The 25,896-nt window shown below is 42.9% G+C and overlaps 1 protein-coding gene across 5 annotated transcripts in view; it reads right to left on the bottom strand.

Annotated features, from left to right (window-relative positions):
* The window catches only part of COL23A1 (collagen type XXIII alpha 1 chain), a 323,890-nt gene that overhangs the window by 66,777 nt on the left and 231,217 nt on the right, over positions 1-25,896 (bottom strand). For 4 of the 5 annotated variants that reach the window (XM_034779082.1, XM_034779083.1, XM_034779084.1 and 1 more), the window contains exons 3-4: positions 23,504-23,548; positions 14,532-14,539 (exon numbers count right to left, since the gene is read on the bottom strand). In XM_034779082.1, coding sequence (XP_034634973.1) covers positions 14,532-14,539; positions 23,504-23,548 — 53 coding nt within the window. Of the gene's footprint in view, positions 1-9,457; positions 9,485-14,531; positions 14,540-23,503; positions 23,549-25,896 lie in introns of all 5 variants that reach the window. The other variant, XM_034779085.1, reaches the window with a different exon arrangement.

The raw sequence follows: 25,896 nt of genomic DNA, 5'->3' as shown, positions 1-25,896 counted from the left end.
GTCCGTTGGAGATACGATTTTATTTTCCTTTCGCTGAAATAGTTACACTTGTACAACCCATAGCGTGGACACAGTTATATCAGTATAAAAGGGTCTTACACCAGTATTGATTATTCCCTTTCTTATAAGGGAATATTGTACACACACACACACACACACACAGTATGTACACACACCATCTGCATACAAACAAGTGACAGACTGTCCAGGTGCAGGAACATAAGAACGGCCACACTGGATCAGACCAAAAGTCCATCTAGCCCAGTATCCTGCCTTCTGACAGTGGCCAATGCCAGGTACCCCAGAGAGAATGAACAGAACAGGTAATCAAGTGATCCATCCCGTCGCTCATTCCCAGCTTCTGGCAAACCGAGGCTAGGGACACCATCCCTGCCCATCCTGGCTTATAGCCACTGATGGACCTATCCTCCATGAACTTATCTAGTTTTTTTTTGAACCCTGTTTCAGTCTAGGCCTTCATAACATCCCCAGGCAAGGAGTTCCACAGGTTGACTGTGTGTTGTGTGAAAAAATACTTCCTTTTGTTTGTTTTAAACCTGCTGCCTATTAATTTCATTTGGTGACCCCTAATACATGTGTTATGAGAAGGAGTAAATAACACTTCCTTATTTACCTTCTCCACACCAGTCATGATTTTATAGACCTCTATCATATCATTAGTCATCTCTTTTCCAAGGTGGAAAGTCCCTGTTTTATTAATCTCTCCTCATATGGAAGCCGTTCCATATTCCTAATAATTTTTGTTGCCCTTTTCTGAACCTTTTCCAATTCCAATACATCTTTTTTGAGATGAGGCGACCACATCTGCATGCAGTATTTAAGATGTGGGCGTACCATGGATTTATATAGAGTCAATATGATATTTTCTGTCTTATTATCTATCCCTTTCTTGATGATTCCCAACATTCTGTTTGCTTTTTTGACTGCTGCTGCACATTGAGTGGATGTTTTCAGAGAACTATCCGCAGTGACTCCAAGATCTCTTTCTTGAGTGGCAACAGCTAATTTAGATCCCATCATTTTATATGTATAATTGGGATTATGTTTTCCAATGTGCCTTACTTTGCATTTATCAACACTGAATTTCATCTGCCATTTTGTTTCCCAGTCACCCAGTTTTGTGAGATCCTTTTGTAACGCTTTCCAGTCCACTGGATTGGGCATTGGATTGGAAATCAAGTAATCTGAATTCTATTTCCAGCTGTGCCACTGACCTGCTGTGTGACCATAGGCCAATCACTTCTCTGTCTCGCTTTCCGTTCCCATGGTTTGTATGTCTTATTTAGTTAGACTGAAAGCCCTGTGGGGCGGGAACTGTCTCCAGTGATGTGTTTGTACAGTGTCTAGCACACTGGGCCCTGATCTCATTTGGAACACGTAGTCACCTTTGTCATACACTGCGTTAGCAAAAGGAGAGAAGCTAGCCAAAATGATCAGAGTTAGTTTTACTGAATGGACTGGAACATTGCACGGCTCACTAGTATCTTGGGAGGATGTTAAACAAAGCCACTAAAGTTTGACATTTTTATATCAGCAGGTCCAGATAATTTGAATCCAAGTATTTTAAAAGAACTGGCTGGGGAGCTCGCTGGACTGCTATTGTTAATTTCCCAACACTAGAGAAGTTCCAGACGACAGAAAAGAAAGCTAAGATCGTGCCAATTTTTCATATGGGTAAATGGAATGACCTGAATAACTATAGGAATGTCAGCCTGGCATCGATCTCGGGCAAGATAATGGAGCGGCTGATTGGGGACTCGATTAATAAAGAATTAAAGGAGTGTAATGTAATTAATGCAAATCAACATGGCTTTATGGAAAATAGATCCTGTCAAACTAACTTGATATCGTTTTTTTAATGAGATTCCTAGTTAGGTTGATAATGGTAATAATGTTGAAGTAATATACTTAGACTTCTGTAAGGCATTTGAGTTGGTAGCGCACATTTTGATTAAAAAACTAGAATGATATAAAATTAACATGGCACACATTAAATGGATTAAAAACCGGCTACCTCATAGGTGTCAAAATGTAACTGTAAATGGAGAATCACCATGCAGGTGTGTTTCCAATGGGGTCCCCCCAGGGATCAGTTCTTGGCCCTATGTTATTTAACATTTTTATCAATGACCTGGAAGAAAACAAAATCATCACTGATAAAAATTTGCAGATGACATAAAAATTGGGGGAGTGGTAAATAATGAAGGGGACAGATCACTGATTCAGAGCAATATAGATCACTTGGTAGACTGAGTAAAAGGAACCAATATGCATTTTAACATGGCTAATGTAAATACGTACATCTAGGAACAAAGAGTGCAGGCCATGCTTACAGGATGGGAGACTCTATCCTGGGAACCCGGGACTCTGAACAAGATTTGGGATCATCGTAGATAATCAGCTGAACAGGAGCTTCCAGTGTCATGCTATGGTCAAAACAGCTGGGAGGCACAAACAGGGGAATCTCAAGTAGGAGTAGAGAGGTTATTTTACCTCTATATTTGGCACTGGTGTGATCACTATTGGAATCCTGTGTTAATTTCTGATGCCCACAATTCAAGATGGATGATTATAAATTGGAGAGGGTTCAGAGAAGAGCCACGAGAATGATTAACAGATTCAAAAATATGCCTTACAGTGACAAACTCAAGGAGCTCAATATATGTAGCTTAACAAAGAGAAGTTTAAGCAGGGACTTGATTACAGTCTTTAAGTACCTACATGGGGAACAACTATTTAATAATGGACTCTTCAATCTGGCAGAGAAAGGTATAACATGATCCAATGGCTGGAAGTTGAAGCTAGACAAATTCGGAGTGGATTAACAATGAAAATAATTATTATTACATTGGAACAATTTAATAATACAATTATTATTACATTGGAACAATTTACCAAGGGTCACAGTGGATTCTCCATCATCAACAATTTTTATGTCAAGACTGGATGTTTATCTAAAAGATCTGCTCTAGGACAGACATGATCACATAGTGATCTGGCCTTGGAACCTCTGAATCTACGAACGATGGAGAGAAAGAGAGAGCAAAATACAAATCATTTGTGGAAGGAAGCAATATCTCCGATTTGTCTTGTTTGTCCTGATTCTGGCATTCTCTCTTTAGTCCCAGCCACACTTCTGGGTATTTTAAGAACTATGATAGTCAGACTCGGCTATCAGTGGCCCTGGTAGTCTATACCAGGGTTTCATAACATTTCAGGAAATAAAAGAAACTACAGCTACATTGATAGCAAGAAATCTTACTATGGCCCTGATCTCACAAAATTTACGCATGTGCTTAACTTTACACATCTCAATGGGACCACTTGCTGCATGTCAAGTCTTTGTAGGATCACGGCCTATAACTGTACTAGTTAAAAATGTCAGATGTTAACATGGTTCCATCCATTGTATGGACAGGGTTAACACTAGATAAAATATAAGAAGTCAAAGTTTTATAGTATTTGAATGAGGAGTTTTTCTAGGCAAAACTTTTTTGTGGACCTGTTCCACGTCTAATCTAATAGACTTTTAGAAACTGGGACTTCACCCTCACCCTCTGGTTTTCAGGCTACGTATGGGAGAAAACAGTAGATTAAAATTCAAATTGTTTTAATTCCCCAAGCAGAGGGGAGAAGTAACAGTACTCCAAGGAAGTCACTAACCGCCTACCCCAATCATTATAATTATAATCAGACTATTGGATTGAGTTAAAGTCCTTCACAATAATAACAGTGCATCTCTAGAGGATTCAGTGACACGAGGCATAATGAAAACACTTTCCTCTTCACCTCCCAGCAGTTATGAGAACGTTAAGAGACAATAACAGTTGATCACTTTGGCAATGGGTAGGATAGTTTAATAATCTGTATAAATAAAATTGTTTCCATAAAAATAGCTACAAAAAGAAAGGCTATTTTCTGCTGTGTTCTTTGCCAAGAATGTTACAAAGTTTATTCCTTTCCAATTTTGAACCAAATATATAAATGCTAAAGTTAGTCTTCTGGCAATTTACTAACTTTACTATTTTGCCAGATGAAGTCTGCATTTAGAATAGCTCAGAAGCTATAATTAGTGATTACATCGTAGCCTAAAACTACCTAAGAAGTTTTGGGATTTTTTGTTTTTAATTGCAATCTACATAGATGAGCACAATAAAATATTTTTAGTTGTTTTAGAGCTAAAATGAAACATTTTACTCCTTCAGCTCTCCTTAGTCTTAGATCTTGATCCAATGAAGACTGTGCATAAAGCTACGCATGTGCTTACGTCGTCACAGTATCTGGGCCTTATTTTATACATAGGCTTGGCAGAATGTGCTTTTTATTTTTTATAATTGCAATAGATAATATCAATGTTTATTTTTAAGCATTCTTTTTCAATTTTTATCAATTTAGATTTTCACAGTTGCAAGAAATTACAGGGGATGAGAAGTTATTTAATGACAATAGATGCTGAGATTCAAAGAGTTAAAGCTTTACAAACCATTAAAACAGAAATCATCAACATCATACATCAAAATATACAAATTAAATACCCTTAAACCAACAAATCATACCTGTTTTTATTACTCATTTGCTAGTCCATTTGTAACAAGCTTTACTGGAAAGTCTAAATCACTGGATAGTTACTCTATTAAATTCTTAATTTGCCTATCTATAAATTTCAGTTATCATCAATGGAAATATTTTGTTGTTGGCTTGTATGTGTGTGTATGAAATTGACATTTATCGCCGTTTACTAATAAAAATCTAATCCTCCCAAGCCTATTTATAGTGTCTTTAAAACTGGTTTTCAGGATGCTTTAAAGCAGTGGTTTTCAACCTGTGGTCCATGGAATTTAATATAATATTCAGCCATGTGGTAGAATTTAATATAATATTACACCTCTGCTATACAATTTTACAGTATGGTGCAAAAAGCTTCCTGAAAGAAGGTAATTCACTATTAAATTCTATATTTTTTCTTATAACCCTATTACATTTCTATAGAACTCTAATTGGTTTCATTCCTTTCAAATTCTACAACAGTTATTTTATCTTCTTATAGAAATAACTTTATCAACTCAAGATTAAAATAGCCATATATGTAACAAAACACTCCAGTACATCTGCTGGATTCTACTGAGATCCCAGAAATTTAAGTGTCATGTGCATTTATGACACTGGATGAAGAACCATTTGACTTAGACTTGTTATTTCCTAATATGCCAAAGGTTACATGTAGTTATTTCATTGGCTGAGGGATATATAGATGAAAAGGAATTACTTTCAACTTTTTTTAAAAATACACTGTTCTTGGAAAATTTAGAAGACGGTAGAAAGAGCATCCCTCTATCTGCTCAGAGAACTACATCCAGTTCTGCCCTACGTTACAGCCATGCAATCCTATTGGAGTGTACAGTTGTAACTGAGGGTAGAATATGACCCTAAAATGTAAGCTACATCAATTGTCAAAAAGCCATGTGTGGAATAGACAGCAGACATCCCATCCATGCATCACAACAGATGGAGGACTTTTTATCCTCCTTTAAACTCACGCGACAGAAACAAAGCCAAAATTTCTTTCTTCCACAACAATGCCCGTTATTGAAAATATTAGGGCAGTTTTTGTATTTTATTTTACTGTCAAAACCTCAGGTAATGTAAATATCCAGCCCCCCCCCCCCCAAATGTCCTGCAGTGTACAGAGCTGCACTTATCGTGAAGGCAAGCAGTTGAACTGACCTCACCGCCAAACGTTCCCCATCTGTAGATCATAAATTCACAAAAGGGCATCCTGACACAGTGATGATCACTAAAGGGACTGCACATGAATTCAGGTTTCCATACGCAGTATGAGACAGCTAGAGGACAGAAAGCAAGCCCGCTAGCTAGCTAATCTCTTTTTTATAAACCACAAATGAGTAACAAAGTTAACCGCAGCCGCATGTGGAGCACAGACCACCTTCCAAGCATCTACCTGTTCAGGAGTGACTCAATCATTAGACCAGTTTGATTAAGCAATTGGATGCGATGGAGGCCAGGATGCAATGGAGGCCAGCACGTGCTACTACTGAATGTGAGACACGAATGCCTGCTTTTATTTAATCTAACCCCTTTCCTCTCCAAAGGGCACTGGACTCTTCAGAAAAGAGAGATACTTTTGCCTCCTTCTTAGATAAAGCTCCTTATTGTGCTTACAGCTCTGTGGAAGCAGTGGTCTGGGGTTCGGATGAGTTCTGGCAAGTCTCACTGGCAGGTTCAGCTCACTCAGTTTTGCAAATATTTTGACCAGGCTCTTAAAGCAAAACTGCATAAGCTACTTGGAGTGCAGGGCCTAGTGGGGTAGGAGGGAAACAGCAGCCACAGTGGGGCAGCTACAGGGCCCTGCCCTCCTGCAGGCAGAAAGGCGGGGTGAGGAATAGGTGGAGCTTTGACTCTGTTTCCTTCCCATGTTCTGACCAGCCGAGCTGTGGTAATGGGGGCACCAGGAAGGGGATTGTGACTAGTGTGCTCCCTCAGGGCAGATTGTAAGGTTGCATCCGAGCCCCGTGTAACTGAATTATTTATTTCCTTCCACCATTTCTGGTTTTCAGGAGCCTGTGACTAAAACAACACTCAGCAGTGCCAAAAATATCATTGGGATAAAAAAAACACCACCCCAAACCCAACAAAACAATATTTCCCAAGGGCAGCACTAATTTATACATGGTTAGTCAGCATCCTGCTGAAGAAGAAAGTCATTCTAAAAGTGCTATTGAATGGTCCAATTAGAGCAAAACCTTCACGCTTAATCTTTAATAAATTAAATTCTTAACTTCTGATAAGCCACTTAAGCATTTCTATAAACTGCTGTTCGGTGGTGTTTGCTGTTCTTCAGAAGGATTTCTACTGGTGGTTCCCTGGCATGTCGCAGTTTGCAAAGAGTTGTCTGTGTTGCTATGACCATTCATTCTGGGGTTGGCATTTTCTCCCGGTCATGACAACTGGGTCCTTTTGAGGGGAGAGGGAGGATGTGTAGGTACCTGAGGCCTTGCCAGCAGTGCTACTCTGGGCAGAAAGTGCAAGGAGCTTGAGAGAACTCACCACCCCGTTGCTGGATTGTTCCTAGAAACCTTTTCCACAGCTATGAAGAGGTTAACACCCAAGCTGCTGCCATCTGCAAAGTGTTACCACGACCTTGGAGCCACTGGCAATCAGGATTGGTTCAGGCAGTAACCCTGCCTGCAAACATCCTCTCAAGTCTTTAACCCTGAGTTCACACAGCCCTAGGAAGCTACTCTATAGTGGTGTGTGGGGCAGTCAAGCAACTCAGGAAAAGCCCATGGTGCTATGTGGGGGAGGGAGCAGGGGATGATATGGTCAAAGCAGGAGTTGCAGAGGCAGAACAGGTTTTAAAAGGGAGAGTCACTTAGTTTTATGTATAATTTTGACAAAAAAACACCAAGTGACTTTGGACACTTGTAAGAATCCTCACGCTGGATGTGGTGTAGTGAGTACTCAGTGGTCACCATTAAAAGGCCAAAAAACCCAGGAATTGCTAAACTCTGTCAGATACTATATTAGAAAACACTAACCCTTTAAACAGACACACCCTCCAAATACCACACCCTTGCATTGGCCGTCAGCAGGGGGCACTGAACCTGGGAGTCTTAAAGCATGTGCCTCTACTTGTCTGAGCTAACAGACTTATGTCTATTAACCAAAGTTGTAGCAGGCTCATCAACCACTATATGCAACCAGCCACCACTAGAGGGGGACAGGGTACCACTCTGAGTGGGTGTAGGTTACATGAACGGTAGTTGTAATTTCCTCTGGAAATAAGCAGTCCGGTTGACTATAAAGTATTACAAAGAATCTTGCAGGTCTCCTACTGTTCCTTTCAGAACGGGTTTTTATACTGAGTTTAAGTTATTAAAACCAACTGGAAAGGCAACTACATACTTTCCTGCTATTGATGTAATGGAATAAAAGGCTTGTCTTAGAAATTCATTTACTATTACATTGCCCAATCTGGGAGGCCGGCGTCCCCGAGGAAATCTCTGATCTTTTCCTGGGGCGGCTCAAAAACAAGTCCCGGGGAAAATGAAGAGTGGAAACGCTTTTCTTTTTCCCTGTAGTCGTTTTTACTTCAGCCGTTCGTCCATCGCACACTGAAAATTTCTGCTGTTTGCAAAGTGGAATTAAGCCAGAGCACAAGGAGGAGGAAAACAAGAAAGTGCATTTTCCCAACAGCTTCTTTTAAAAAGATGTCTGTCATGGCAAGGAGAAGCCTAAATAGTTTTCTGTCTCTTAGAAGGGGAACATCAAGAAACCCTGACAGAGATTCAAGCTACATAGTGTGAATTGTACATTATTCACAAAAGCAGCTGCAAAACTGCGGTGCACTGTAACACTAAGGGATGTACACTGTGATTTCACTGACTGATTGCACAGAGCATATGGAGCAATCACTTCGCTCACCACCGAAGTGCAGGCACTTGCTCCATTCTGGGGTGGAGCATGGCAGGTGTTTAAAAATGCACAGTAGCTACACAACAGGGTAGAGGGGCAGATGTAAATCCACAATTTGGGATTTGGCCAGAATCAGGTTAATACTCCTACTCTTCAGTAAGTGTCACAAAGTTGTTACAAAAAAAATAGCCAGGACCTTGGTTTAGTCTCTCCTCAGAAAGAAGACACCCTCTGGCTGAACAGCATCCCTCAGAACCAGTGCAAATAGGAACAGCAACACATACTGAATTACCAGTACTGCTTCATACCACTCCTGAGTCTTCCCCGAGTAAGCTAACTCCCAGCAGGGCTGTCCTTAGGGGTCCGGGGGACCTGGGGCGGATGTGACAAATCTGTCACTTCCCGGACCGGACTGTCACTTCTGGGATGACTGCACCGGCCAATCGCACTGACCGCGGGGCCTGGAGCGGTCGCCCTGATTTGCCGTACCCGAGGGACAGCTCTGACTCCCAGGGACTGAGGTCAGCATTGCTTAGCTGTGAGATCACAGTTGGAGGTGCTAGGGTGTCACATGCTGTAACACACCTTTGAAGAGAACAGTTGGTATATTTTTAGATATGGATACATCAAGGCTTACTTTCAGGTATCTGTGCATTTCCTTCAGCAAGTGAACACCCAAACTAGGCCCCTCTACCGCTGAGCATTAAGATGGGGACCTATCCAAAGGTCCTCACTCAGTTTATACTCTGGCAAGCTCTCAGTGGTTTGCTTGAGTGAGGCCTCCCTACAAATATGCAGGGAGTCAGGATTTAGCCAATAATCATTAGTATAAAATACACAATCTGCTCTAGAGCTGTAGGATTAAATCCCATAACCACTGAAGGGAGAGGAAAGGAAAAAAACCGAACTGAGACAGGCAAAGACGCGATGGCTGATGGAAAAAGAGCGAAATGCGAGGAGTAACTTAGAAGAGAGTAAAATACAAACGGCATGGCAGAGTTACCGGGTAGCCATCTCGTCCTGACTGCCCCTGTGCGGAGTGAATAAGCGAGACAAGAAGAAAAAGTCAGTCACAGTTGAACTCTCAGCAGCATGACAACACATTGCAATATGTAAAACTCGGAGCCTGACCCACGCAGAGGGCTTAGTCCCTGCTGCATCCTCGGCAGCCAGTGGGAGGCGCAAGAACTCAGCAACATTTAAGGTGCAGGCTCTTACAAGAGGAACTTTTCCTACTGGAGGGGAAACTGACACACGTGTGACTCAAATACAAATCTCTTCACCTTTCATTTGTTTTTGACTTTTTGTAAACATTTGCTACTTACCAAAGGCTTTGTTCCCACACACCCATCCCCTCCTCTCATGCAATCCCACGGTGGAGACAGGGACATATTGCCAGGCCCTGCTGCAGGCCAGCAGGCAGAGTTCCCCACAGAAGTAATGAGGAACATTACTTCGCTTTAAGCAAACTGATGGCAAGATATGGATGTGCTTTGGCACGGTGCCCCCTCTGGGTTGGGGACCCTTTCTCGAGAAAAGTAATGGGCAGAAGCAGGAGGAACCCTGGCACTGCGTCTCCGTGTGTGTGTGTATGGCTTTGTGTTTCCCGGTCTGTGAAGACCTCAGGGGAATCTACAGGATTAGGAGCCCAATCTGTGACTTGGGGCATTTCAGCCGTATGTGGGGACAAACCCCAAACTCCGCCCTCACTTGATTAGGGTGAAGCTAAAATAGAAGTTGGGCTCTACACAGAAAATATCTTATTTAATCATCCAGATCTGCAACATCAGCAAAGGGACACAAAACACAGCTGGCCAAGGACATTTCTCATTTTCTATTCTCCTTGTTTTTCAAAGTAGTGTTTGCAGCTAGATATAGGGTTAAACATGTAGTTAAGCTGCCCACTAGGATATACAAAAAAGTGTCCAAGTTATACAGATTTCAAGTACGGAGCTGTTAAATTTCAGGGTTGTATCTAGTACAGCAATGTCATGTGACACTGTATACATGGACTTTATTGGCATGGTGTTATTATACAATGGTAGCTGCATTCATACATTTCTTATTGCATCAACTTTCTACATTTTCTCCTCAAGTTTCCTCTAGTCTAAATACAGTAGCATCCACGTCTACTAAAGAGACACTGCAGTATTTAACACACACTCTACAGAAATGTAGGTTCTTCCAGGAACAAGACATTAATTACAATAACAACTCATTTAACAAATCATAGACTTCAGATAAAATATACAGTAAAATTTTTATGAAGGTTTATGAACACTGAAGCATAAAATATGTAAGTAGGAAACACTGTGTAAATCACAACCCTCATTTATTGGTAAGTTTCCATGGTCTGTACCTTAATGCATAAAGTGTTTGTTAATATCTGTTACAGTAAATGTTAAATTATAGTGTATGGTAAATCTATCCTTCAGATTGTAGAAATTTCCTACTCGGCATGTGATTTTAATATCCTCTGTAACTGAGTCTTTATAGAGTAGTTGACTAGCACACTCCTTATCCTACAGACAGAATGATCCATCATCTAACAGCCCTAAGTACTGTACCACAGATTCTAATACTTCATACATGCAACTAATTTATGACAGCTAAAAATAAAACACCAGAACAACTATTACTAGTGGCCAACATAATTGAGAATGCATTTTAGCATAATATGACGCTATATGTATAGAATGTAATCAGTTCCTTATGGCCAAAAATCAAGAAACATAAGAAAGCAATAGACTTAACTGCAATGCTGCTGACATAAAATAACATTGTGTTTCTGTGGGTTTTAGGACTTTTTTTTTTTTTTTTTTAAAGAAAGTCTTTGTCAAGAGTTGTAGTTTAAGCCACAGATTTAGGGCTTATTAAGAAAAGTTTTACAAAAGGTTTAAAAAAAATTTAAATGGGCGTAGGCAGAAAAGAGTCTTGTTTGTGAATAAAATGTTTGTAGTTGTGTAGCTGCAGGAGCTCTCCCTAGTCGACCTTCCTAGCTGCCTGACATGGCTGCGGGTCTCCCCAAGAGGAGGAAGTCTCTGTCTCCAGTGTCCACGGAAGTGGACGCCAGCCCACCAGCTAATTGTTCCATCAGTCTTAACCCCTTCGGGGGCTACTGGAAGGGCTCCGCCCTGAAACATTTTGATGCAAAAAAGGAAAATCAACTCAGTACTGGACCACCCCCAAGCTTCCCGTGGGGTGTCCCTGCCCTTTCCTTAGGGTTTGGTTCCTAAGCTGTCTCTTAGTAGAGCATTGCTCTCTACTGGGGGCTAACTGCTCCTCCCCAGGGGCTGCTCCAGCTAACCTCTCCACCAGCAAAGCTCCGTTTGTGCAAAGAGACAGAGCTCCATCCTTCTTCCTGGCCAGTCAGCCCTGGACTGGGCCAGGTTCTCTCCTTTTATTCCTTCAGGCATGGCTAAACAGCGCACGGTAACCAGCAAGTCAAAGTGACTGGAGACTAAAAGAAAATAGTTTCTAAATTATGTTGTTCAAGCTAAATCAGATTAATAGAAGTGAACAGACAGCACATACAGTGACATTTCAGGCCTCGATCCTGAAATTGACAGGATGCAGGCAGACTGCAGACACCTTGTGCTATCAATTGCAGGAATGGAGCCTAAATTGTTAACATATTCGCTTTTAATAATTTAAGGTTCGGTAAGCAACAAATGCAAAGAAATGTGTCTTTTAAAATATATAGGGAGTTGGAAGCAGATCATCTTTTTAATGTTTACCTACAAATAAACTAAAAATAATAACAATAATAAAAAAATATTTTTCTGAATTCCAATCAAATTCAAATCATCTCATACATTGCAGAACACAAATTTAATCCAGAGGTAGGGTGACCATACGTCCCATTTTGGCCAGGACAGTCCCTTTTTTAAGCCCATTTGCTCTTGCCAACTTGATCACTTGACAAACGCACATGGGACAAATGCCCAGTTTTGTAAAAAAAGTGGGGCGCAGAGGAACGTGCGGGGAGGCGAGCAGCGATGCCAGCCCTGCACGGGGGAGAGGCGGGGCTCGCACAGGAGGCAGGCATGGCTCTGGCGAACAGCGACCCCAGTCCCATGAGGGGGGCAGGCAGGGCTTGGGTGAGCAGTGACGCCAGCCCAGGCCTTGTGTGGGGGGGCAGGCAGGACTCAGGCGAGCAGGGATGCCAGCCCTGTGTGGGCAGAGGGGAGGACTTGGGCTGGCCCCAAGCAGTGTCCCGTTTTCCCTTTGGGAAAAATGGCCACTCTATCCATAGGGTACTGTAGTCATACTGGGGAAACTGCCCAAAATATACCATGAAAGCTCTCGGGGGTTAAATTCTGCTGGTGTAAATCCAGAGTAGAATGTCTCAAAGATGGAGCCTTATGGCTTAGCGCTAGTAGGTCAGGGTGTAGAATGATTTTGCTGAAGAAGCAAAAACATGCTCTGGATTTTGTGCATAACTGGGAAGTTCAGGAACCAATACCCAGCTCACCTCAGTGCCAAGTAATCTGGAATCACTTGCCTCTAAATTGTCTTTCCCCCAATAAATGTTCCCTCGCTAATATTACAGAGACCCCTATACTCATTGTAGTATGTGGATAAACAGACTATGCTGAACTTTTTAATTAGAAAATATTTACAGGAAAATGATTTCTCTGACAGACTAAACTCCTAAATACCAGCAAGCTGGGACAAATTCATTTGCCGGGGCTTCTGCAGACAGATACCCACACTGACTGACTGCTAATACCGTGCACAACTTTTATAACAGAATGTGTGCCTGGGTAGAGTTTCAGACAAGCCCCATTTCCCTCCCCTCAGGGGGGTTATCGGTCAAAACTCATCGTTAACTGCATATTCTTCTATGGTTCCCACTGAAATCCAAGCCAACGTAGCAGTTTTGCCCACATTTCTCCAAGTTTTCAGATTAAAAAATGAACCTGAAATAAAAATGAAACCTCAAGGGACATAAACGCACATTAACTGAAAGTATAAACACAAAATATTGTTCAAACCCACACGAACTAACACTGCTGAGTTTTACAACCCTAACATTTTACTTGTGTTTCATCATCGGTTCAAGGTTTTAAATGAAATATATAGAATTGGAGATTAACTAGATCAAAAGATGGTTTATCAATGAATTGCAAAGATTACAGGAATAACTTCCTCCCAGTCTCATTGGGCCTTGGCAGGAAGGGAATGGTATTTGAAGAAACAGACACTGACATTACATTGCTTATCAAGAAAAGCACGGCAGGTTTGAAATATAGAGTAGGACTTTAAAAAGCTGTTGAAGGTTTTAGATGCCTTTCATTGACTTTCAGAAATCAATGGAGGGTGGCCGGTGCCTAATTCCCTTAGGTTCATTTGAAAATCCCACCCATGACAGAATTTAACTGATGCCAGTAAGGCTAACTTCTCACCGTAAGAGCACTGGGAGAGTAACAGATTTGGGGATTTCATTGGAGGGGATAAAGACGGATGTGTCTGAAAGTTTTCTTAGGAGGAGGGATTAGCACATATTCAACTGCCATCCCTTCAAACAATGCATTCACCATAAAGGTTCCGGCCATGCAGCGAGAGATGTTTATTACTCACCAAACAGCCCCGAAGAGAGAAGAAAGCTATACATTTTTTTTGGCTGAATCACAGTGGTGTGGGGCTATCAACATCACTAACGACATGCAGTATCAACCAACTGAGACACAATAAATGGGAGAAGCGAGATGGACAGTTTTCAAATTTAAAACATCAAAACATTAAAATATTAATACAGTGTGCACATTTTTTGAGCATGGAGACTGACCAAAGAATTCTTTAAAAAAAAAAAGAGAACTATGTTTTTTACAGAATATTTGCTGGGTTTTAAATTGCCACAGGCTCCTTAGGGCAGCGAGTTAAGCATTTTTAAAGCTTTTTTTTTTTAAACTACTTGTCTACAATCAAGAGGGAGAAAAAAAGCAGCATCTGGTACCAATTTTCCTTCCATACACACCTCTACCAAAAAAGGCTGTTCTTGTGAAATGATACAGAAAGGGAAAAAAAAATTGCCTTAACTTTGTTGACCCAAGAGTAAAATCCACGGTACTTACTGCAGGTCCTGAAAAACAAAAGCAAAACCCCAAACACTTATTAACCACAAGAAAGCAAAGTATCATTCAATACAACACAGTATGTGGCAGGGAGGGTCAGGATGTCAGAGCAATATTTCTACTTTGCATCAAGTTTGGTGGCATTCCACATGTAGATAAAACACAGCATCTACGACCCGGTTCTGGAGTGAGTGTTACGCAGCTGTACATGAAGATTCAATTTTATCCTAATGTGGGAGTGCTCGTCTCTAGCATGTGGGCCTTGGATAAGGCACGGAGCTGGCAACAGCAAGTGGCAATGCTGTAGAGCTAAAAGTCTGTGGAACGTTCAGCTGCCATTGTGGAGTTCTCTGCTCTCATCTCTGGTGTCTGTAGTAGGAAGCCAGGTCTACACTACAGCCTTCCGCTGGCATAGCTATGTCAACTCACGGGGGTGAAGCGCTGTGTGGACCCCTGTCCGACACAGCTGTGCCGGCAAAAGCCCCTGGCGTAGATGCCGTTATGCTGGCACAGCCGCGCTTCTGATGGTATCGCTTATTTCAGTTGGGGGTAGGACTGCGCTGGTTTTGCTGGGATAAGCTGCGTCCCCACTAGGAGTGCGTTGTCACTATAGTACATCAGTATACCTATTCCAGCCAAGCGCTCCTAGCGTAGACCTGGCCGATGGAAGGGAGCTACTGATGCATAGCAACTTACGAGGCACAAATTCCACCACCTCTGATCATTTGTGCAGCACATTTCACCTACTGATCTCCATGCTTCACTGAACATTCTCCTGGCTCCCCCTCCTGCCCCTAACCACTGGGTCATGCTGCTGCTGCTGCTAACTTATGTTGCCATGAGAGGGGAACATGCCGTGAGCCAAGTACAGGGCAAGGTAACTGAAAACAAAAGAAAAAGACTCCTCTAGACTTCAATGGGCTTTAGATCAGACCCACAGAACTCAGGTGTCAAATGGTGATGGTGGCAGCGGGGAACACGGCATCTCCTGCTGCATAACCATCTCCACCATGCAGATGCCTACTCCAGACCAATTTCTGCAGCATTCCCACACTCCCCTCCCCTCAGCACTGTGCAGCAGAGGTGAACATTTGGGCTGTGGACCAATGGCATCCATGTTTCACTCTTGTTTGAGAGGGTTTTTACACTGTTTTTGGGCCTCTTCATGCTCCATTTCCTACATGATCAAAACCAGAAATGGATTCAATGCAAAAAAATGTGGGAGAAATTAAAATAGAAAAAAAAAAAAAAGAAGCTTACTGGAAACTCAATTGTAAATGAAAAGCATATTTCTGTTTCTTTTTATGAGTCTTTTCAAGCTCTCAATTTTTTTTAAAACTTACTTTAAAACATCTAAGTGTTTAAAAATGAAACAATAAAAACCAAGTAATTGTGCAGAATTAGGATCCAAACCAACTATTTATTACGGCACGGAGTACATACTGCCAGGAACTGGCCTGTTAGCATCAATAGGCCAGCTCAATGTATTCAGCAGAAGACCTGGTAGCATCTGGGTCTGAACATGGTGAGTTCATTGTGAGTTGTGAATGCTGTATTATATATTAGAAGGGCATACATCCAAAGTTTCATTTGTTACGGGGGCAACTTGGCCCGTCTCCGGATCACAACCATTGTCTTTACCTTAGGATATGTACATGGCTGTTATTGTACGTTCACAGGTTTAAATTCTTATGACCAGATCCTAAGCTGTTATACATTCGTAGCTACATTGAACTTACTGGACCTAAGCCAATTTACCAGCAGAGAATCTGGCTCTTAACGTAAACCTGATTTATTAACTAATTTCAACCAATTTTCCCATGCAAGGCCCCTTTTCATCTTAATGAACAACAACTTAAGTGACGTGGTCAAGACATTTTAATATGGGATTGCAATGACATACCTAATTTCCTTAGGCTTTGTTGTCTTTTTGCCTTAATTCAGATACCGTGTCCCTCAAATATATGCAAGCAACTATGACATCTGATGTGCCACATGCTCTTATAAAATGCCTTAACCTTGGTCATGAGGCTCAATCGAATTGAATGGATCGCTGTAGATCATCTTTTGCAACATTCAGCTCAGGGCAGTAGAACTTTGATGTCCTGATTGATATCAGAATTATGTTAAACTTTTACTGATAAAGAACAGAATTTGGCTAGGAATTTTCATTAATACTAAAAGTTATAGGAGTCCCTCAAGCGATTTATGAATAAATCAAATTTGATTTAAAAAAAAATATTGTCCAAGAACTACATCATTTCTGACTTGCTCAATGTTTTTCACAGACCGGTCATGAGACACTTGTCTGCTACAGATGAAAGTCATTTTTTTTTTTAACAAGGCAATAAGCAAAGAAGTTAGTGATGTGCCAAGGGGCTCTCTATCCTTCCCTTAGATGTGGGCACACTGCATGAGGCCTTCTCCCTTTTGAGAAATTTGTCAAAATTATGAATAATAAAGTTGACCAGTGAAAATTATTTTCAATGTTCTACAGACAGACTGAAATCAGTTGGAAATTATTATTATTACTATTATTACAAGTAAAAATTGGAAACAGCCTTTGTAAATTTGGGATTCCATAACAAATTACTTCAGAGGCATATTTCATAAAGGGAAATAGGAAGACAAAATAACCTATGGAACAAAATCTGAGCCATGTCTGACAGATAGCCCATTAACAAACAGTGTTGGCAGGATGGCATTCTTATTTATAACCTGCAGCATTTATTACTTCTAGATTTAAACAACTCCTATAATTATGACTTTACCTTTAATAGCCAGAGCTCTAAATGCATATAACAGTATTTGAAAATGCTCACAGGCTCCCAAAGGTGGATGTGTTGGAGGAAAAAGAAGTCAGATTAGTTAGCTAACAATCCAGCTTTAGTTATTTAATATTAATACATATTTAGATTGTGGTAGTGCCCAAAGGCTTACCAGGATGGGGCTCTGTGGTGCCAGGCACGATACAAACATATGGTAAGTGACAGCCCCAGGCCCAAAGAACTTACAATCTTTTGCTTTCATTATTTTTGGAATATAGCTCATTCCAAACATGCTGTGCTTCTCTCGTCGACAGAGTTTCTGCCATTTGCGGAGGTCAGAACAGAGCATCTTCACCAGACGCACTGCAGCACTGTACGTAAAGATGTGGCCGTAATCAGTTAGACCTTATCTACACTGGGAAAATGTTTAATGTTTGAAAACATATTAACATGATGTTAACAAGATTTTGCCCTTAGTGTGGAAAAGGAGAGTTATATTTAAAAAATATATTAGCTAGCTATAGAGGATAACCATGAACAAGCGAACACATTTTTTAAATATCACTTTTCCTTGCCTATACCAGGGTGCCGAGTTGTGTTAGCTAAAACATGTCAGCTAACACATTTTCTAACAGGATGCATTTTCCCTCTGTAGAAATTGCTTTGATGGCAACACCTTGGATGAGTTCTTTAGCTTAGATCCTATTTAACTGGTGCTATCTACACTGGTTTCTTCCCAGTGCAGATGAGAAGCCACCCGTGTTGCAGATGAATCAGCTGAGTCAGCCCTCCTGCAATGCCTTGTATATAGAAAATTATCCTAAAGCCTCCTAGTCCCCAGTGCTGAGCACTGTGGGATAAATGCTTCAGAAAGCACTTGGACAGCCATGGACCTGTAGTACACTCTACAGAAACATACTGTAGCCGTTCTGTCCAGAACAGTTTTGGCTGCCTGAACACGTCAAATGGTTGCAAAGATAAGCGAGACCCACAAGCCAGTCAATGCACTCAAGGTTCATGTAGTGGCTTTCTTGCTTTCTGTAGACACACCTGAAAGGTGAGGCTAGGATGGTGCTTCCCAAGTGAGACTGATTAGTTGTTTAAAGTATCTTGGTCCCATAGTAGCAACATTAAGATACACTGATTTTTTTAAAAAAGCAGCCTCTTCCAGAAAGCTGTAACCTGAATGCCCATTACAAAGGTGATTCCTTCTTTGTATACAGCTTTGAGACATATGTGCAATTCATGGCATTGGCTGCTCCTCTGTCAGAGGCATGGAAATAATTAAATAAGAGCCAGATGACTGCAGGAGTAAATAAAATGGGTCAGATAGAGTCAATGACTCAATAAATCTGTGGACTGTTTAACTGTACTGACACTGACAAAAATGCTTTCCAAATCTATGCATTGTTCCTGTTTAAACCTGAAGGTCGGTGAAGACCATTAGAAGAAATCTGGGCTGTAGCCAGGGGTGTAAAGGCAAGAAGGGTTTGGGGGACTCAAGCAACCCCCAAATTCACATTTGCTTTGCATGTTCCATAGACATTTTCACAACACTCAGACCATGTACAAACGTGCCTGTGCATTTACTTTTGAAGTGTACAGTCCTGGCTCCGTCCTAACACACTTATGTCCTGACCAGGCCAAAGGACAAGAGCAGGCACATGCAATGGAACTCACAGGGAGAGAGTTTCAAACTGCCCCAGTGCAAGGAGAGAGTTTCAAACTGCCCCAGTGCAGGGCTTCAGATGGGTTTATGGGGAAGTTTCTTTCCACTAAAGGCTGCCTCTGCACTGAAAATTTACAGCACTTATCCCACTGATAGCCTAACATGGTACAGTACTGGCAGGCAGGCACGCCTATGTATGTGGGGTGGGGAGGGGGCAGCTCTGGAAGGCTGTATCAATTCCAGAAGTGAGCAGCTGCAGCAAGACCAGGAGCCAGGAATTCCCCTCCTATTCCTCCCTTCATGGGTAGAAATAATTCATCTTTTTGTCCCCAATCAGTAAGAGCAGAGGCGGAGGGGAAGGTGATAATCCCTTTGGAATGTGGTATTTAGCACCTATCTGGTTTGGTAAGAATTGCTGAATTCCAAGCAGATTAGCAGAGTGAACCCAGTTACGTTTGTCTGCACTAGCACTTTTACCCAGTGTTGGTCTAGCACTAGGCAATTTCACCATGAGTAGCAATAGCGGAATTGCTAGCATGCCCAGAATATCAGCAGTTTTACCACCTAACTTTGGTTTGCATTTGGCCCAATGGCGCCACAGTTCAGACATGTCCTTTAAGTACTTTAGTTTTTCTAAAGAAATTTTAAATTAATTTTGAAATAGTATTTTATCCACCCCATAAACAATGCCCATCATCAGTTGTCTTCAGTGTGCTTCAAGAGTGACAAACTCTCTGTAAATTCCTATTCATTTATAGCTGTCTAGTTAATTTTTATACTGTCCAAATCTAAACAGAAAAGAAATGGAATTCAGTCGTGTTTTAAATCAAGAAGTGGGTGTGGTTGGAGGAACCAGGCTGATCTCTCCAACATCACTGCTCGATTTTAAAACAAATTTATTGAATGCCTCATATGTATTAGAAAGCTTTAACATTATAATTTTAACAGCTGCCAGAGAAAGGCCTCCCCCAGGTCAAGCCTGAATCAGTGCTGAGCTTTCTGGCACTAAGACAGTATTTGTCTGGAGGCTGTGAAGTTGTAACCACATAGAGTCTCCAGGGAGGGATGCTATCATGCTAGGCAAACAAAATTTTATTCCCATTTATCAGCTGTGGTGAAAGAACAAGGACCTGGTTTATGTGTGGTAAGATTCTGAAACAAATATATAAATATATGTTCAAGCTATCTATGAAAACAAACTTTTGGCAGCTATGCCAAAACCAATACGCAGAGGGAAGTCTGCTCTTTGCCTTTCTTTATATCTGTAATACAGCATGACAATTCTCAGGGGCTTCATTACATAGGCTGCGTGTAACCACTTTGCTGTATCTAGTGTATTGCGTTGTGTGCTTTTGTTCCGTCTCAGAGTAAGGCATAGTTTAACCATCTACCACAAGTGTGCGCCCTAGGAGCCTCCCTGCCAAAAATAACTACAGTTTCTCCTTGGTTTCTCTCCTCAATTACCGAAAAATCTAAAGAGACATACTTGAGTCTCATTAATTCTTTATAATTCCTCTGCTGGTTGTCCGCTGATCCCAGGGCAGTTTTCTGTTCCTTAAGAGGAAGGATATTCTTGTGGTTAATGCACTGAACTGGAACTCAGGAGACCTCAGTTCAAGTCCCTGCTCTGCCACAGACTTCCTGTATCACAGTGGGCAAATCACTTAGTCTCTCTGTGCCTCTGTTCCCCATCTGTAAATTAGAGATAATAGCACTTCCTTTCTCTCACTCTTGGTGCTGTATATGTAAAATGTAAGCAGCTTTTTGGGGCAAGGTTGGTCTCTTACCGTGCCTGTACAGTGCCTAGCACAATGAGGCCCCGATCTCACATTGGGACCCTAGATGCTATTTTAATACTATTGCTACTAGCATCACAATAATCGTATTTTCAGGCAGTTCACGTGAAATATTAAAATGTAGTTTGAGTACGAATTCTCACAGGTTGTCATCCTGAGCCTCAGCGTTGTCTTTAAAATGTCTGATGACTAAATAGATGGACAATGTCGTAAGAGAAAATTCAATAAACTGATGTATTTAAACACTATTCATTGTTTGAATGTTGCAGTTAGCACTTGGTTGAATCTTATAGTCAACCAATAACTTTATGGAGCAGAGTGCAACATTAAGAAATCAAAGCCACATGACAGGATACTCCACCTCGACAGTTGGGCTTAGTCAAGCAGAACAGGATTCACTGTAGCAGATTGGATCGCTGTCCCATGAAGTCCAATATCCTTTTGCTGGTTGCAACAATCCCTGATGTTTACCTGGCCCAGTATGTGACGTTCTCTAGCCAATAAGCGAAGGAAATTATTTCCTGACCTCTATGGCAATCAGTTCTATGGCCTGAAGTGCATCATTTACCTGCTCCACCTCCTCCTAATAGCAAATACTGATGGTCATAAAATTATCCAGCCCATTCTGAAAATTCAGCTAAAGTATTTGATTATATGTTCTCCTGCCGCACTGAGTTCCACAGGCTGACACCATGCTGCACTTTTACTGATACAAAATTTACCTACCCTTAATTCCATCATGTGTGTTCTAGAAGTTCATAGCTGAGTATTTACATCGGTTTGGGATATGAACAGCTTGGGCTTATAGCAGGGGTGGGCAAACTGTTTTGGGCCGAGGGCCACATCTGGGTGGGGAAATTGTATGCAGGGCAGGGGATTTGGGTGTGGGAGGGAGTGCGGTGTGCAGGAAGGGACTCAGGGCGAGGGAGGGGTGTATGAGGGGGCTCAGGGAAGGGAGCTGGGGTGCAGGAGGGGTGCGGGATGCAGCAGGGGGCTGAGGGCAGGGGATTAGGATTCAGGACGGGTGTGGGCTGAACGAGGGGGCCGAGGGCAGGGGATTAGGGTGCAGGACGGGTGTGGGGTGTAAGAGGGGGCTCAGGGCAGGGGATTAGGGTGCAGGATGGGTGTGGGATGTACGAGGGGGCTCTGGGCAGGGAATTGGGGTGCAGAAGGGGTGCGAGGTGCAGGCAGGGGCCTTAGGGCAGGGAGTTGTGGGGTGGGGTGCAGGCGGGGTTCGGGTTCCGGCCTGGCGCCGCTTACCTAAAGCAGCTCTGGGGTGGCAGCGGTGCATGCCGGGGCAGGCTCCCTGCATGCCTGCCCTGTCCCTGGCCCCGCACCACTCCAGGAAGCGCTGTAGCCCCTTGGGGGGCGGAGGGGCCCACAGGGCTCCACGCGCTACCCTTGCCACACCTCCAGGTACCTCCCCCTGAAGCTCCCATTGGCTGTAGTTCCCCGTTCCCGGCCAGTGGGAGCTGCGGAGGGCTGTGCCTGGAGCCAAGGGCAACGTACAAAGCCCTCTGCCCCTCCTCCGGGGGGGCCGCAGGGATGTGGAGCCAGCCACTTCCGCGAGTGGCACAAGGCCTATGGTGCCATGGCTGGCGGTGCCACGGGTCGGATCCAAAGCCCTGACGGGCTGGATCCGGCCCACAGTTTGCCCACCCCTGTCTTATAGAAACAGATGTTGCACCATCTGAGAATATTTTCGGCTTGCCCTTGAAATGAAACTATATCCAAGGCACAGCAAACAGAAGCCCCGTTGCTAATTAAAAATACATATTTACAGCGCCACATTTGCTTAGACCAAATTAAAAGGGCACTGTTAAGGTTGGGAGGCCAAAAATTTCATCCACCTTTAATTTATATAAATGTTCCCAAACTCCATGTAGTTCTTTAGATAGGTTTTTACCTTCCCAAAACAACTACGTTCCACTCTATTTCCGTAGTACCTTCTAGCTTCAAAGCATAGAGCAAACAATACCCTTTTGAAGCTGATAAAGAAGCAGCATTAGCCCCATTTCACTAGAGAGGCAGAAAAACAAACAGTCTTCACAAGGAAGACAGGTGTGTTCTTATCTCCAGTTAGCTAAAACGTGATTAACAAAAGTGGAAATCCTAGCGAAGGACGAGGAAGTTTATAGTTTTTACATGAGTTAGCTAGCTGAGGTAAAGGCTATGGGTGAACATGAATCTCAAGAATTTGTGCCCAAGACCAACACAACAAGTTAGGCTTAGAATTCACTCATTCCTGACTCCCAGTCTGTGAACATTTTAATAGACCACACAAGGTGTATAATGTATAAGTAATCCTAAAATAACAAGCCAGTGTATGGTTCCCGAGACACTGTACGTGTGCCTTTTATATTTCTCTCTGTATTATTACCTGCTATGACTGTTCACATGCCTACCTCCCTTCTCCCTGTCTTATCTTTCTTTGAAAAAGAATGGGGCACACATGGCAAAAGGAAAAAAAAGCAGCAGACTAATAAATTACACACAGACAGACACACACGTGTGTAATCAACGTGGCAGTGCCCCTTTAAGTCACTGCGGCTAGGTCAGACTAGAGCTGAAGGGTTTTAACATCAGTAGATAACCTATAGTGCATGGGAGATCATGGGACTTATTCGTTTCACAGGTCAATTAGATAAAGGTGGCTAGTATCTTTATCAAGCAGTTCAAGTACTGTTCCAGTTATCACCTGGGTGCACCACACTCCACAGGAGGAAACATGAGGCTTACCAGGTTCTCCTCGTCGACCCGGCTTTCCCCGCCTTCCTGGAGGGCCTGTGGAAATGAGAGAAAAGAGCTATTTATTACATGGAAATCACTGTCAGAGGAAATGAACCTCACAGGCAACAGGACCAGGAGAGAATATGTAACAAGCCATTCCTTTTAAAGTCAAAGCTTCCTCACATCTGCGCCATCCTCCCCTCTGAATCAACTGAAAAACAGTAGGCCCTAAAGACACATTTTAGTATGTCCAGTATCGCAAAAAACTGTTTTGGAGAAAATGCCTCTCTTTGCTGATCCATTGCTACAGCACATGAAGGGAATGCTCTCCCCTTTACCATTCCATTTGGAGGGGAGTTCTCTGCGACGTTACACCCCATATTCTTCATAGAAATATGGCTATGATATGAACATGGTATAACTAAGATATACTTTATGCAAGATGGGTCTTGTAAGAGGACAGTGCAACCCTGAAACAATCAGTGCCCCTTACCATTTTGAGGCTCCCGTGGGATATGCGTGCTCTGTTTCGGACGGGAAAATTATGCTATTGTGTGTAGACCCTATGTGTTTTCTACTCCTTAAGTGCAGGGGGAATCATTACTCTGTCTGGTATAAACAATGCTGCCTCTGTTAAATGTTGCATTTTGCCTATACAGCTGCATCAACCTTGAGACCTCAGCCGTACCCCTTTTCGCCTGCTCAGAGACTGCAAAGACTCAAGAAGAGACCGCGAAAAAGCAAAGAAGACATGCTGCAAGAAGTGATGCGGCAATCTATTAAAGAGAATGAGAAAGCACAGGACTGGAGGGCGAGAGAAAGCAGGATCCGCCAGGAAAACGCAGCGCACCGACGGCAAAGCACCGCGCACCGTCGGCAAAGCACTGATAGGGTGATAAGCATCCTGGAGCACCAAGCAGACGATATCCAGGAGCTGTAGCCCTCCCCCCCAGCCCTTGTCCCAAAACTCTGTCCGTTGTGCCCCACTGTCACCTCCAACCCACTTTCCCCAACTTCCGTGTTCTTCACGCCACCTGATGCCTCCAACACCAGTATCTTCACCACCCAGCCCTGAAAACCATGACCCTTACCCTCTGCACTCAACCCCCATCACCATGCAGTATAGCTGTCCTGAAGTGCAGCACTCATTGCACAGCACACCAGACAGGACATATGCGAATCTGTGATTGTACTATTCCCCACTCCACCCCCTTGTTTCTTTTCAATAAATAATTTTTTTTTCTTTTCAATAAATGGATTCTTTGGCTTTGAAAACATTCTTTATTATTGCATAAAGTAAAAAACTCCTTAGCCCAGGAAATAAGGCACTGCAAGTCTACTAAGCAGACACTGATTCCTAAAGATTGGAACTAGTGATATCTGGTGCCCTCACTCCCGTGCAGGGCACCAGATATCACTGCTGGTTTTCAGCCCCAAATTGCTCCCTCAAGGCATCCCTAATCCTTGCAGCCCCGTGCTGGGCCCCTGTAATAGCCCTGCTCTCTGGCTATGCAAATTCAGCCTCCAGGTGTTGAACCTCGGAGGTCCACGCCTGAGTGAAGCTTTCACCCTTCCCTTCACAAATATTATGGAGGGCACAACATGCAGATATAACCGTGGGGATGCTGTTTTCAGCCAAGTCCAGCTTCCCATAAAGAGATCGCCAGCGGCCCTTTAAAGGGCCAAAGGCACACTCCACAGTCATTCGGCACCAGCTCAGCCTGTAGTTGAACCATTCCTTGCTGCTGTCAAGGCTCCCTGTGTAGGGTTTCATGAGCCACGGCATTAACGGGTAAGCTGGATCTCCAAGGATCACAATGGGCATTTCAACTTCCCCTACCGTGATCTTCCGCTCTGGGAAAAAAGTCCCGGCCTGCATCTTCCTGAACAGGCCAGTGTTCCGAAAGATGCGTGCGTCACCTTTCCGGGTCAGCCTGTGTTAATGTCAATGAAACGCCCACAGGGATCCACAAGTGCCTGGAGAACCATAGAGAAATACCCCTTCCGATTAACGTACTCTGATCCTAGGTGGGGTGGTGCCAGAATAGGAATGTGCGTCCCATCTATCGCCCCTCCACAGTTAGGGAACCCCATTTGTGCAAAGCCATCCACTATTTCCTGCACGTTACCCAGAGTCACAGTTCTTCTGAGTAGGATGCGATTAATGGCCTTGCAAACTTGCATCAACACAATTCCAACGGTCGACTTTCCCACTCCAAACTGGTTTGCGACCGACCGGTAGCTGTTTGGAGTTGCCAGCTTCCAGATTGCAATAGCCACCCGCTTCTCCACTGGCAAAGCAGCTCTCAATCTCGTGTCCTTGCGCCGCAGGGTAGGGCGAGCTCCTCACACAGTCCCATGAAAGTGGCTTTTCTCATCCGAAAGTTCTGCAGCCACTGCTA

Source organism: Trachemys scripta, chromosome 8, assembly GCF_013100865.1.
Source record: "Trachemys scripta elegans isolate TJP31775 chromosome 8, CAS_Tse_1.0, whole genome shotgun sequence".
NCBI classification, from domain to species: domain Eukaryota; kingdom Metazoa; phylum Chordata; order Testudines; family Emydidae; genus Trachemys; species Trachemys scripta.
This window is presented reverse-complemented; position numbering and strand designations above follow the sequence as displayed.